Here is a 15,278-nt window from a genome sequence, read left to right as displayed (position 1 = left end):
AGAGTGGGGAAGTGAGGTTTGGACGTTGAAGCTTCAGTGAGAAGAGGCGTAAGCTGTCGGTAGATTTTTTTTTGTTATTTATTCTTTCTTTCTTACTGCACATTTGGAGGAGCAGGGATGCCAGACAGGATAGTGGAATGCTCCCCTCTCAGGATGTGGGAAGGCAGGAGACCTCCAGAGACCACACCTATAAGAAGTGCATCCAGCTGCACCTTCTAACAGACTGAGTTAAGTAGTTGGAGCTGGAACTGGATGAACTCCAGTACGTACCTATCCAAGGGCTTCTTAAGTGAAGCTATTGTACTTGCTTCAACCACTTACTCTGGCAGCTCATTCCATATACTCACCAACCTCTGTGGAAAATGTTGTCCCTCAGGTCTCTTTTAAATCTTTCCTCCTCACCCTGAATCTATGCCCCTAGTTTTGGTTTCCATCTTATCTCTGCCTTTCATAATTTTAAACACTTCTATAAAGTTGTTCCACATTCTCCTACAGTTCAAGAAATAAAGCCTAACCTGGTCAACCTTTCTCTATAAGTCAGGCCTTCTAGTCCTGCAATGTCCTCGTAAATCTTTTCTGAACTCTTCCCAGTTTAACAATGTCTTTCCTATAACAGAGTGACCAAAATTTTACACTGTAGTCCAAATGTGGTGTCGTCAGTGACTTATACAACTGCAACGTAATATCCCAGCTCCTATACTTACTGCCCTGACTGATGAAGGTGAGCGTGCTAAATTCCTTTTTCATCACCCTGTCTACCTAAGATGCTGCTTTCAATGAACTATGCATTTGTACTCCTTGGTCCCTTTATTTCATTACACTCCCTGGTGCCCTACCATTCAGAGTAAGAGTCCTACTCTGATTTGACTTTCCATACTACATCACCTGACACTTAACTGTATTGAAATTTGCCGCTCCTCAGCCCACTTCCTGAACTGATTGAGATCTCTGTATAGTCTGCATTACCGTTCTTCATTATCAACACCTAATTTTATGTCATCTAGAAACTTGCTGATCAAGCCTTATGCATTCATATCCAAATCATTTATATCAATAATGAATAACAAGGGTCCCAACACCAAGCCCTTTGGCACACTGCTAGTTACTTGCCTCCATTATGAAGAACAACCTTAAATCAATACTCTCTGTTTCCTTCCTTCAAGCAGATTTTGAATCCACCCATCTAGTTTTCCTTGGATTCCATGGGACCTATCCTTCCAAACGAGCCTGTCACACAGAATTTTGTCAAAGACCTTGCTAAAGTCCAAATAGACAATATACACTGCCCTACCCTTGCCTACCTTTTTTATTACTTCTTCAAAGAACTCTGAAAGAGTCATCAAACATGACTTCCCAAACGCAAAGCCAAGTTGACTCCAACTGTTCAAATGTGCAATTTCAAATTTCATAATATTTGACAAAAATTATTTTTAATCTGTTATGTGATGTCTTTAATTGAGTTTGAAAGATATAACTGTAAACCTTACAGCCGAGGTTGAACTCACCATATAGCTACACTTTTATGACTGAGTTTATTGGAAAACAATTACAAGCTCAAACTTCTTGAACCCATTTTGGTTTTCATGCAACCAAGAACACAGGAACTGTGTTCCTGCTTCGATATTATACCTTTAGATCTAAGTTTCTGTATGTTATGATTTTTTGTCAAAGCTAAATGATGCTACAGATTAGAAGATTGTGATAGAATTAAGATAAGAACAATCAAAGAATGGAAACAGGACTATTTGGTTGGTATGTTACAACCGGATGTAAAAAAAGGTTTCATTATTATCCATTGATTAATGTCTGCAGAGATTTCTAGACACTTGTTTCAAATCACAGTAGAACAGCTGGGCTTTTCAATTCATATTTTTAGATTAGTAGTGAGCAACACAAGGGAAATGATTCAAATGGATATTTATTTCGCATTACACAGCTCCAGGGAAATCCTGTCAGTTCTCGTTTGATCTCTGGGCGAAAACTTTCAAGCATACTATATGCATTAAATCTGTCCTATCACATTATAGCTCACAGGGTTCTAGTTTTACTGCTGCATTTGCTTACTTCATATCAGAGATATCAATTTTATTTAAACTATATCTTTGCTTATTTTTCTTTACAATTTAGTTCTACAACAGACAACAACATTTTATGTAATAATATTTTAAGTGTGTACATTTCTAGGCATAGTGAGTTATTTGTAATAATTTTGATTATCAAAGAAAGTTTGGGAAGGAAACTGCACTCTTAAACTTGTGATGGGATGGTTTACTTTCCAAGGGAGCATTTAAGAAATACAAGTTACCCATTGTTTAAGTTGATGAACTATAATTGCTAACCCTTTGTGAAAATTACATTTTGATTTTTTTTCCGAAATACCCAGTCAGAGTACATTTCTGAGATGTCGTTCATTTTGTGATACAAAATTAATTGCCATAAAATGTAAGTAGGGTACTTCATATGTTGCATGAAAAAGTATAGGCTAAGGAAGCTAAAGGAGGAGAAGGCACCATATCTAAATACATGCTCATAGAGAGGAACAGCACAGAAACAGCACCTTCAGCCCATCCAGTCAGTGCCAAGTCATTTAAACTGCCTATTCCCATTGACCTGCACCAGAATCATAGCTCTCCATACCCTACCATCCATATACCAGTCCAGCCTTCTCTTAAACATTGAAATCAAGCTCGTATACACCATTTGCGCTAGCAGCTCATTCCACATTCTCACTACCCTCTGAGTGAAGAGGTTTTTCTTCATGTTCTCCTTAAACTTTTCACCTTCCGCCCTTAACCCATGGTCTAGATGTAGCCCCACCCAATCTCAGTGGAAAAAGCCTGCTTGTATTTACCCTAGCTATACCCCTCATAATTTTGTACACCTCTTTCAAATCTCCTGTCAATCTTCTACGTTCCAAGGAATAAAGTCCTAAACTGTTCAGTCTTTCCATATAATTCAGATCCTCCAGACCCGGCAACATCCTTGTAAATTTTCTCTGTAATCTTTCAACCTTATTTACATCTTTCCTGTAGGTAGATGACCAAAACTGCACATTCCAAATTACCAATGTCTTATACAACTTCAACATAACATCCCTTGTACTCAATTCTCTGATTTATGAAGGCCAATGTGCCAAAAGCTTTCTTTACAACCTATCTACATGTGATGCCACTTACAAGGAGTTATGGATCTGTATTCCCAGATCATTTTGTTCTACCACACTCCTCGGTGCCTTACTATTCACTGTGTAAGACCTACCCTGGTTGGTCCTACACCTCGCTCTTGTCTGCATCAAATTCCACCTGTCTTTCTTCAACCCATTTTTCCAGCTGGTCCAAATACCACTGCAAAGTCTGATAGTCCACCACACCCCCAATCTTCTTGTTGTCCACAAATTTGCTGATCCAGTTAACCACATTATCAACCAGATTGTTGATATAGATGACAATCAACAATGTACCCAGCATCAATCCCTGTGGCACTTCACTATTCACAGGCCTCAAGTCAGAGAAGTAAGCCCCATCTACTACTGCTCCTTGGCTTCTCCCACAAAGCCAATATCTAATCCAATTTACTACCTTATCTTGAGTGCTGAGCGACTGAACTTTCTTGACCAACATCCCATGCAGGACCTTGTCAAATGCCTCACTAAAGTCCATGTAGACAACATCCATTGCCTTGCCTTCCTCAGCTTTCTTGGTAACTTCCTCAAAAAAGTCAATAAGATTGGTTAGATACAACCTATATTGTCCAAAGAAAGTGACAAATTTACTTGGATATGTCCTTGCCTGGGCGTTTAATTGCATCAGAATTTGTAAATGTAATATCTCTCTATATGTTACCTGTCTCCCTGACACCATGCTGCAAAGCTCTTAAAATTATAGATTTTCATTAATGTCAGTTCCAAAACAGAACCAAGGGACTTCAATGTAAAATGCCCCTCTGATTCATGAATACAGGCATCAGAGGTCCAATATCTCTTCTCACTAGTACTTTTCCTCAATGTTCTGACCTTAGGATACAGCTCATAAAGAGTTACACCATAATATAGCCAGCATTCTTTCAGCAACTGGAGTATTGTCAAGGAATAGACCATGCTGAGTTAATGGGAGTGGGTCACAGAACCCTTCTGAAGAATGGAGTGTGCAGAAAAGTCTCTGTGCTTTTTTGCCGGTCACACATCAAGCCTGCCTCCTTCAACTTGGCCTTTGAGAACAGTGCTTGAAATCCACCTTGCAAACTTGCACAAATGCCTGCAACTGTTTTCAAAGTCATGGTCAGGATCACCTACACTTTCATGATCTTTGCAAGCTATCTCAACGGAGAGATGCAATATAAGGTCTTGACGCATGGGCTATGTTGTAGCTTTGCTAAATGTGATTTCTCAGATAATTTAGCTGTGAGGCAGGGTTCCCAAAAATACTTGATCACCTTACAGAAACCTTCCTGTCAACGTCCTTCCATGAACCCCAACTCTTGCCGGATTTTTTTTCCCCAAAACCTTAGTTGTTGAATGTAAAACTGTTCTTTTACAGGGTATTTCTCAGCTTGAGTCTTCTGTATTAAGAAAAGTTTTTTTTCTCTCTGTGATAGATCAGTGGTAGTATTGATTCAAATCAAAGTGTTTAAAAGTTCTGCTCTAAAGCTCCAGAATTTCAGGCAGTGTGGAAGAATGAGGGTGACTAACTCAGACTGTAGAGAGAGCAGTAAAATGGGTTACTAGTTTTCTAGTACTACTTTTGGATGTTGGACTATTTTGTATTGTACCAGCCTAAGTCTTGAACGGTATTTGCACTGTTTTTGTAGTTACAGGGTACGCAAGAGGTTGCTCCTGCTCTTCCATTGGCAACGTCAGAATGGGGATGGCGTTGATGAGATGTGGAAGCAGGAGATGGCTGCCTTCATTATCCAAATAGCCTGGAGGAAATTTCTGAGTGGCAGTGTGCAGAATGTTATTTCCACGAAAAGCTCTGGGAGCTCGGGTGTTGGGACAGCGAAGCAGCACTCAGTATTAAAGCAAATTTATGGTAACTCATTTTCAGTATCATCGTAACACGGTTCATTTATGCACGTACTAGAAAGAGGAATGAAAAATGATAGATTGAACCTAGTTAAAGTATTAGCAATGTTCCTCTTGAACGATGAATAGCGTCCTCAACATTAAACAATGAACAGCTACAAGCTGACATATTGATCTTATGCCATGCATAAATTATTTTGTACCTGAGTAGAGTTGTTCATCATTGTAATGTAGTACAAACTATTTATAGAACTTGTACAGAGTACAGAAGGATTAATTTCTTGTTTCTGGTTAATTGACAGGGAAACCTCAGGAAGAGAAAGGACACAATTCACAACGATTGTTCCCTCTCAGAAATAATCAAGTCTCTGTCCGGAAATCCTGTAAGTACTAAAAAATTTTGGATTGCCAGCTGCATCAACAATACTGCAGCCTAATAGATATCCCACCAAGAGTGAAAATAATATGTTTTGAAGATACTGCAACCACTAATCTAAATTTTAAAAAAAGCATCAAACAATACTGTTTATTAAGTACTCAGTATATGTTCCAAAGTATTGCTCTTCCTAAATTGTTTTATAATGACAAGAGGTTAAAAGGAAAGAGTTTGCATTATATACAGGTGTCCCCCGCTTTTCGAACGTTCACTTTACGAAACTTCACTGTTACGAAAGATCTACATTAGTACCCTGTTTTCACTTTCAGAAGGTGTTTTCACTGTTACGAAAAAAAAATTCAGCGCGCAATAAAAGGCAGAGCGCGTCCCGAGCAGCCGCTCTCCCCGGATTCGGAACGGCATTGCTTTAATACGAGCCTGTGAGCAGCCGTTTGCAAGATGAGTTCTTAGGTGTCGGAAAAGCCTGAAAGAGCTCGTAAGGGTGTTACACTTAGGGTAAAACTAGACATAATTAAGCGTTTTGATCGTGGTGAACCAAGTAAGGACAACATGAGTTTGGCTTGTGGAAGCTGACGAACATGATGTTGAAGAGGTTTTGGCATCTCATGACCAAGAACTGATAAATGAAGAGCTGATGCAATTGGAAGAAAAAAGGATAACAATCGAAACCAAATGAGTAATGATAAAGAACAGCTTTAATTTTGAAAGGGTATGTCGGTTTAGGGGATATTTGCAGGATGGTTTGAGTCCTTATTAAAGAACTGTATGATAGAAAAATGCACGGGGCTCAGCAGTCAAGCAAGCCTTCCACATCAGTCAGAGCAGGCGACGAACCTCGAACTTCGACATTGAGGCGGGCCGAGATAGAAGATGAGCTGCCTGCACTAATGGAAACAGGCGACGAGATGACACCCCAGTGTCCCACCACCCCAATCCCCAGGCCACGGACAGATACCAATTCGCGGAGAATGCAAAGGTAGCCGGGAGGCACACAGAACACCTTTAAGAAAAAAGCTGAAATAAACATGCTAATTAATTAGATGCCGCCAACAAGTAATTGTCAGCCTAGATCAGAGGCGACGCAATCGGAAATCGGCACTGATCTGGGCCGACAATTACGGGCGGCACCTAATTAATTAGCATGTTTGTTTCGGCTTTTTTCTTAAAGATGTGTTGTGTACCTCCTGGCTACCACTGGACCCCAGCATGCTTCACGGCAATATATTGGGTCGGCGGCCTGGAGGGTGGGGGCCACTGCACCACCCCAGCCTGCAACGACTCAGTCTAACACACTATCATCAGTGTGCTCGCTGTCTTCCCGATTCCCGTAAGTGATACTACACTGTACATACATTACTTCTACTTTATATTGGCTGTGTATTTTTATGTGTTTTTTGGTATGACTTGGCAGCTTCATAGCTTAAAGGTTACTGGAGAGAGTGTTCTTGCCAACAGCACTTGCGTGAGATTTTTTTGCCGACGGCGCTTGTGTGAGATTTTCGCTCCAGAGAACAGTTCAGTAATGATTGTGGAAAAGTATTTCTACTTTATGTAGGCTGTGTATTTATCATATCATTCCTGCTTTTACTACATGTTACTGTTATTTTAGGTTTTATGTGTTATTTGGCATGATTTGGTAGGTTATTTTTGGGTCTGCGAATGCTCACAAAATTTTCCCATATAAATAAATAGTAATTGCTTCTTCGCCTTACGACATTTCGGCTTACGAACCGTTTCATAGGAATGCTCTACCTTCGGATGGCGGGGGAAACCTGTAATGCAAAAGCAAAATGCTATAGATGCTGAATTTATAGTAAGAAAGAATGACACTAGTATTGGAAATACTCAGTAGGCCAGGCAGCATCAATGAAGAGGAAAAGAGATTTTTTGTTTTAGGTTGATCGTAAGAACTGATGAAATATTAGCTCCTTTTCTCTCTCCACTGTGGCTGCATGTTCCCTTGAGCATTTGCACCATTTCTATTTCATTGTGTTGTGTACTGCCAGAGAGTTGGAGGTGTACAGCCGTGAAAAGGACCCTCTGGTCCAGCTTGTACTGATCATTGTACTCATCCATAGTAATCCTACTTGCTTGCATTTGGTCCATTGCCTTCTGTGTCTTGGTAATACATTGTGCCTTTCAGGTGTTCAATAAACCGGACTGCAAACCAGCTATTAAGATGTCATCTCTGTTTCAGGAACTCCTCTGCACTTTTCTTTGAAGAGTGCCGTGGAATTGTGAACTTTAGTAAATAGAGAACAGTTTAATATCTCAGTTGAACAATGGTAACGTAAACAATGTGACAGTTCTCAATGGAGCACTGAAATGTTAGTCAGATAATGTGTTCAGATCTCGGGGTGAGACTTGAACCCAGAACTATATGACTCATATGTAATACTTCAACCACTGAACTGAGGATGAAAATATACCATATGATATAAATAAAATAGCTGATGAAATGTTCTATTAATGAACTTGGATTGAAGTTTGCTGCTGATGGGTGCATTGTGGACTGTAAACAGATGCAGAAGCTTCTGTAGGAAGGCAAACACTAAGTTGGTCTTCATTGCGAGAGTTTTGGAGAGGAGACGTTTTACTAAATAATATGGGAGATTTCTTGAGATTACATCTTGAATATTCTGCCTACACAAGAATATGCTATAGAAAGAGTGCAATGAAAATTCAGATAGATTGATTCCTGGGATAGTAGGGTTTATTTTCTGAAGAGAGATTAAGCAGAAGAGACTGTACTCTCTTGAGTTGAGAAGTACAAGGTGATCTCACTGAAGCATTTAAAATGCTTATGGAATTTGAACGAATAGATGTAGAGTGATATTTCATTTGACCTTGGGTCTCCGAATCAGGAATTGGCCATTTGAGATGGAGATGAGAAGGAATTCCTTTATCCTGAAGGTGGTGAATATTTAGTTTTCACTAACCGAGAATGGAGTACCACAGTAGCATGGCAGTTAGCATGATGTTATTACAGCTCAGGGTGTCGAAGTTCAAGATTCAATTCCACTATCCTCTGTATGCAAGTTGTACGTCCCTTCCCATGTGTGCATGGGCTTACCTTGGGTGCTCCAGTATCTTTACACAGTACAAAAAAGTACTGGTTAGTAGGTTAATTGGTCATTGTAAATTGTCCCGTGATTAGACTAGGGTTAAATCGGGGCTTGCTGGGTGGTGTGGCTCGAAGGGCTAGTTCTGCACTTTATCTCTAAATAAAATTAAACGATGGCTCTGAAGGCTTGGATGCTGAGTAAATTCACAGTAAAGATCCGTAGATTTATCGATATTAAGAGCAAGAAAGTGGGACTGAGGTAAAAGATCAACCATGATCTATTTAATGGAGGAACAGGTACAAAGGACCACTTTCTTTATTTTCTCATATAGGATTTAGAACATTACTAATTTCTTCCTTGATCTTTTTTTTAATACAATAGCAAGGTAGAAGGACCTTCAGATAGACAGATATGTAAGAGTTGAAAGCAAAGTCAGATTGTTAGACAATTTGCATCTCTTTACAGTTTTATAATCATGCAACAACTTTGGATGCAAGGATTAATCCAGGTGGCCCCAGTATTAAGGGACTTTAGTTATGTGGAAAGGCAAAGCAGAAAAGTTTAAAGGAAAATGTAACAGTCATGTTCAAAATTTGTGAAAGTTGTAATAAATTAGACTGGAGAAACAAAACTCAGTGAGATTTAAGATAATTTGCAAGATATCCGGAGTGCTGTTTTGTTTTCATTAATGAAGCTTTATTTTAAATGAATATTGGTGTACTGATATTATCTCATGACAGAGGTTGTAGTGATATTTAGTAAATAAACATCTATGGATTTTCCACTGGTCTGTAAGAAAGCAGAACCTATCTATAAGATGGTTCCATCATCTGGAGATTAGGAAGAAACTGATGAAGATTTCTTCTTCGGAGTGACCTTTCAAATATATGCCCCAGCCAAGAATTTTTATGAACAGCTAGTTTTGTGGATACAATAAGATTATGTTAAGGTTAACTAAGCAAGTTTCAAACTGAAATAAATTGATTATACTTGAATTTGTACTTACTTTTAAAATAACTGAGGCACAAGCTGATTTGAACTAAGTTTCTTCTGAAGTTTTTCTGAAATGTGTATCCACTGATAGTACAGGAGGGATTATTTCTTTTCGACCAATTTCTTAACTTTTTTTCTCAGAGCTCCCAATTTTTTTCAGGTTCATTCATAATCTAACTTTTGTTTGTGGCTCTTTGCTACTCTCCTTATAACAATTAGATAGTTACGTGTATATGTTACAGAATTATAGAGTCAGACAGCACAGAAACAGATCCTTTGGCCCAACTCATCCATGTTGACCAAGGTCTCTACCTGAGCTAGTCTCACGTGCCTGTGATTGGCTCATATCCCACTAAACGTTCCTATCCATATACATGGCCAAGTGTCTTTTAAATGTGCTGACCTTCTCATCCAAATCATTAATATAGGTGACAAACAAAAGGAGGCCAGCGCTGATCCTTGTGCAGCACAAATGGTCACAGAACTCTAATCCGAACAGCAACCCTCACCACCCTCTGCCTCCCATCACTAAACCAGTTTTGTATCCAGTTGGCTAACTCACCCAGGATCCCATGTAACCTAACCTTCCTGAGCACCTACCACACAAAACCTCATCAAAGGTCTTGCTGAAGTCAATATGTCATCTATCACCATGCGCTCAACAATCCTCTTGGCCGTGTCATCAAGAAATTCAGCCAAGTTCATATGACACAATTTCCATGTGCAAAGCCTTGCTGAAGCCCCAGTCCCTCCTTTTCCAACTGCTGGTAGATCGTGTCCCACAAGATCACTTCCAGTAACTTTCCCACACTGATGTAAAGCTCACCAGCCTGTAGTTCCTGGTTGTCTTTGCAGCTCTTCTTAAACAAAGGATGGGACAATGGCTTTTCCTGCCTGTCATTGCATGAGGAGCTGATGGGACCTCAAACCAAGGAGTTGCCTTTAGTAGGGGAGTCTAGAGCCAGAGGGCACGGCCTCAATACAAGGACATCCCTTTAGAACTGAGATGAGGAGGAATTTCTTTAGCCAAAAGGTGGCAAATCTGTGGAATTTATTGCCACAGATGGGTGTGGAGGCCAAGTCATTGGGGACATTCAAAGCAGAGTTTGATTAATAGGGCTTTCAAAGATTACAGGGAGAAAACAGGAGAATGGGGTCGAGTTGGATAATAAATCAGCAAGTAATTTTGATTTGGGGTAATATGTGGGCACAGCAATTAATTTGGATAGGGACTAGTATGCAGATATAGCAAGTAATTTGAGAAGACTCAAGACTCAAGTCATTCATTGAGTCTAGACTTTTATATTATGGTTCTTGAATTAGATATTCAGAGAGCAAAACCAACAGGGAATATTTTGTTTAATCTTCTGTGAACGAGACCTAAAAGAGAAGAAATGGGGTAACTTTATGTTGCAACAATTGGAAATCACCCATCAAAGTGTCAATAAAGTTGTTGGCCAATTTGTGTTGACTGATAGCTGATGATTCCATAGCAACCTCCAGCCATTAGCAGCATGTCTTCGACTTGTGCATCTGAGCATTAGTGGCAGAAGTCTGGGATGTGCTGGAGATCAGACATTAGGGCATTTGAGTCACCATTGCGCCTAGTGGCAACATTGTGACATCTCAAACAGAAGATATAAAACACCTTCATGTCTCAACTTTACATCAGGGAGAGCTGATCCCATTCATTAGAATGGGTTCGTCGGTCCTCTGGAAAAGATAAATGCTTTATATATATTAAATTTAGCATCTCTATTTCAACATAGGTTATTTTGTGTTTCTTAATTACCTAAATAACATATAAAACCTAAAATCTATTAACTTGAATAGTTTGTGAGAGTCTCATTCAGACATTTAGAACCTATTAAAAATTGTGATAACCAGTAAACCATCAAAGATTGTCTCGGAGTTTAAGGTCTGGGCTTTGGGCTACACTTCTCAGAGTCTGCTCTGCCTAGCCAGTTCCCTACTGGGTAAAAGAGGAGGATGAGCCAGAGATAAGTAAGTATGAGTTAGTGTGGGCCACAAAGTGTCATTTTAGGCAGTGGCTGGGTCCAGAATGATGCATCACTTTAAGATGAAACTATAAATTAGGTATGTATTGTGCTTTTTAACTTAAATGTAAGATAATGTTTCAATAAAGATATGGGATGTTTAAGTGAATGTCACCTTATGGCTATTAATGGATCTAGTTTGTAATTTAGGATTTATCTGTATGAGATAGCAGAAATTTTTTTTAAAAACAGATCCTGAATTTTAAAGGATTTCTCCCTTTTTAGTGTAAAACCTGTGCAAGAGATTTTATTGACTTTTGTTCTCATCTCCCAGCATTCAGTTCCACAAAACAGAAGAAGCAATGTACATATCAGATTTCAGTATGTCATATCTACTCATCATAACTGGTATTAACATCTTTGGAGTTTCATGATTAGTGTGTAGCCTAGGGGAATTGTCTTGGGGCCACGTCCTGGTGTTGTCCAAAAGCAGAGTTTGGACATTCTGTCTACAGCTGCTAGTTTTCCTTGTGTGCTTTGGTTTCCACCCACATCCTAAAGGCCTGTGGGTTGGTAGGTCAATTGTAAATAGTTAATTGTCCCTGGTGCATGGAGTTGATGGGAATATAATAATAGACTATCAGGAAAAAGAATGTGGGAATGGGATTGATCTGTGAACCAGCTTAGAACTGATGGACAGAAATGTCCTCCTACAACACTGTAAAGAAGCAAGAAGCCAAGATCTATATGATAAGCAAACTAATGCCAGTGAACTGTCACAGGCCAACACCTCCATGGAGGTCTCCGAAATGTAGACTATGTCATTCACATCCCTGCAATGGTTGCTCTGACCTGAGCTCTCCAATAGCAAGAGGATCCTGGAGCTCAGAGGAAAAGATTAAAGGATATTCTCAATGCCTCTTTTAAAAAGTTCAAAGTAAATTGATTATCAAAGTACATGTAACCATATACAACCCTGAGATCCATTTTCTTGTGGACATACTCAATAAATCTATAATAGAGTAATAACTATAACAGAATCAGTGAAAGACCACACCAGCTAGAGCATTCAAACACTGTGCAGTGGCAACAAACTGTGCATATACAAAAAGAAAGAAAGAATAATACTTAATAAGTAAGGAATAAATATTGAGAACATAAGATGAAGAGTTCTTGAAAGTGAGTCTATAGGTTGTGCGAACATTTTCAGTGATGGGGCAAATGAAGTTGAGTGAAGTTATCCTCTTAGTTCAAGAGGCTGATGGTTGAGGGGTAATAACTGTTACTGAACCGGGTGCTGTGAGTCCTGAGGCTCCTGTACCTTCTTCCTGATGGCAGCAGTGAGAAGTAAGCACACCCTGGGTAGTAGGAGTCCTTGATGATGGATGCTGCTTTCCTGCAACAATGTTTAGTGCAGATGTGCTCAATGGTGGGGAGGGCTTTGCCCTTGATTAGTTGGGCTGTAACCACTATTTCTTGTAGGATTTTCTATTCAAAGTGTAAAATCCTTACTGAATTGTGAAAACCCTGATCCATTGTCACTTCTAAGTGGAAAAAGAACATTTTAGGAAGCATTGAGAGCCAGGAATAAATGTGTTGGAAGCACATAAGCTAAGTGTAAATGGTGGAAAAGCATGCTCCCAAACTAAGAATCTGTCTGCTGTATCAAATAATTCCTACCTACGTGTGGGAGAGTCTGTAGGTCCCATATTGGCTTTGTTAGCTATCTCAGAGCCCACAAGTTGGTGTGGAAGCAAGTCATCTTTAATCAATGGATTGCCTCATTAAAAACAGGATTTAGTACTTTTTGTTGTGAACCATTAAAATTTCAGTAGTTTTTGATAAATTTGTAGTAGCATAATATGTTCTGGTTCCTATTATTATAAGACAGATAGTACTTGTCTAATTAAAAGAATATTGTTAAGAGGAGGAGCATTCAGTCCTTGAATCAGGCTCTCCTGCTGATTCAGATCAGGACCGATCCTTTACCTCTGCATATTCTTTGACTCCATTGGCATTTACAAATCTATTTATTTGTCTTGAATAAACTGTGCAATGAAATCTCTGCAGTCCCCTACAGTAGAGACTTAGAACAATTTAACACATTCTGGTTTTGGTGTCCTGACAACAACTTTTCCCTCAGTGTCAACAAAAGAGCTAGCTGATCATTGACTTCAGAAAAGTGGGTGGTGTACGTGCTCCTGTTTACATCCTACAGCATTGAGGTTGAGAGGCTCAAGTTCCTAGGTATGACCTTCAACCTGTCCAGCCATTTTGACGTCATGGCTATCAAAGCCTCTACTTCCTCAGGAGGCTAAAGAGACGTAACATATCCCATCAACTCTTACCGATTGTTATCAATGCACCATAGAAAGCATTCTGTTCGGATGCATAGCGGCTTGGTATGGCAATTGGGCTTCACGTGACTGCAAGAAAGTGCAGAGTTGTGGACAGAATTCAGCTTCCTCTCTGTGGACTCCATCTATACATCTTGCTGCCTCAGTAAAGCAGCCAGCAAGATCAAAGACCCCACCCACCCCAGACATTATCTTTTCTCCCCCCTCCAACTGAGCAGGTGAGACAAGAGCTTAAAAGCACATATCACCAGACCCAAGGTTAGCTTCTATCGCACCATTATCAGACTGTTGAACGGGTCTGTATGATCAAATAGACTCAGCTTCACTGCCTACCCCATTGTGATCTTGCCTTTATCATTTCCCTGTACTGCATTGTTTCCAGTACCTTTTACACTTTATTCTGCATTGTTATTATTTTACCTTATTCTAGCTCAATGCACTGTGTAATGGTTTGATGTCTGCTGGACAAACATTGTGTCTTGGTACATATGACAATAATGGGCCAATGACAATACCACTGACAAAATTGACTCCATATATATATTTATGTATAATTCAATGAAATTACTTTTCAGTCTTCTAACTCCAGAAAACATAGGTCTAGTCTGCTTAATTTCTTTTCCCATGACAAACACACCATTCCAGAAATCAGTCCAGTGAACCTCACTGTGTTCACTCTATTGCAAGTACAACCTTACTTAGAAAGATAAAACTGGTGCATACTATTTTACATACAGGCTCAGCAAGGCCTATATAATAGGAGTAAAGTGACCCCTCACTTGCACTCAAATTTTGACACACAATCTTCTTTTATGCTGGCTGTACCAGCATGTTAACTTCCAGTGATTTGTGTATCTGGATACCTTTAGACATGAACTCCACAGTTCAAAGCAAATATATTTCAGTTAAGCAGATGTGGCAACATTATTCTATATATTTTGTTATTTAGCTTCTCACTGTTGTTACCAACATCCAACTAGACTAAGAACAATTGTTTAGTAATAATCTGATATATAAATTGGGAAATTCTGCATTACTTTTTTGTTGCATATGCACTGTTTCATATACTGTAGGACATTTTGATTTCATTCTGATTCATTTGGGCTTTAAATATTTGATTTTATTATTGAATGTTTCACTATTTATCAGTTTGCACAGTACTAGATAATATAAGGTCAAGCTAATCTGATCTGCCCTGCACCAAGCTGTCATTACCTTCAGGTGTTAATAAGGCCACTAATGAAAGACTAAAGAGAAGCTACCAATTGTATTTAATAGCACATGCCATTTATATAGCAATTAGATTTTCTCATTTCTGCTGAACGGTTTAAAACCCCCCAGGGTATCCCAGAAATCTGCTTTCAATTGTTACTGTCGCTAGGGATGAAACGTTTGCTTGATGCACTGGGGCAACAAATCAGGTTAGTTGATTCATAAGTCAAATTTATG

General features: G+C 39.3%; 1 protein-coding gene across 12 annotated transcripts in view; it reads left to right on the top strand.

Moving 5' to 3' along the window:
• invs (inversin) overlaps positions 1–15,278 on the top strand; it is a 276,292-nt gene that overhangs the window by 236,114 nt on the left and 24,900 nt on the right. For all 12 annotated transcript variants that reach the window (XR_011885432.1, XR_011885430.1, XR_011885431.1 and 9 more), the window contains 2 exons: positions 4,807–5,027; positions 5,323–5,403. Coding sequence is in view for 9 of the 12 variants with exons in the window: in XM_072253505.1 (XP_072109606.1) it covers positions 4,807–5,027; positions 5,323–5,403 (302 nt within the window). In the remaining 3 variants the exon portion in view is untranslated. The remainder of the gene's footprint in view (positions 1–4,806; positions 5,028–5,322; positions 5,404–15,278) is intronic.

This window comes from Mobula birostris, chromosome 3 (assembly GCF_030028105.1).
Source record: "Mobula birostris isolate sMobBir1 chromosome 3, sMobBir1.hap1, whole genome shotgun sequence".
Lineage (NCBI taxonomy): Eukaryota > Metazoa > Chordata > Chondrichthyes > Myliobatiformes > Myliobatidae > Mobula > Mobula birostris.
Note: the sequence above shows the minus strand (reverse complement) of the source record. Positions and strands in the feature narration are given on the sequence as shown.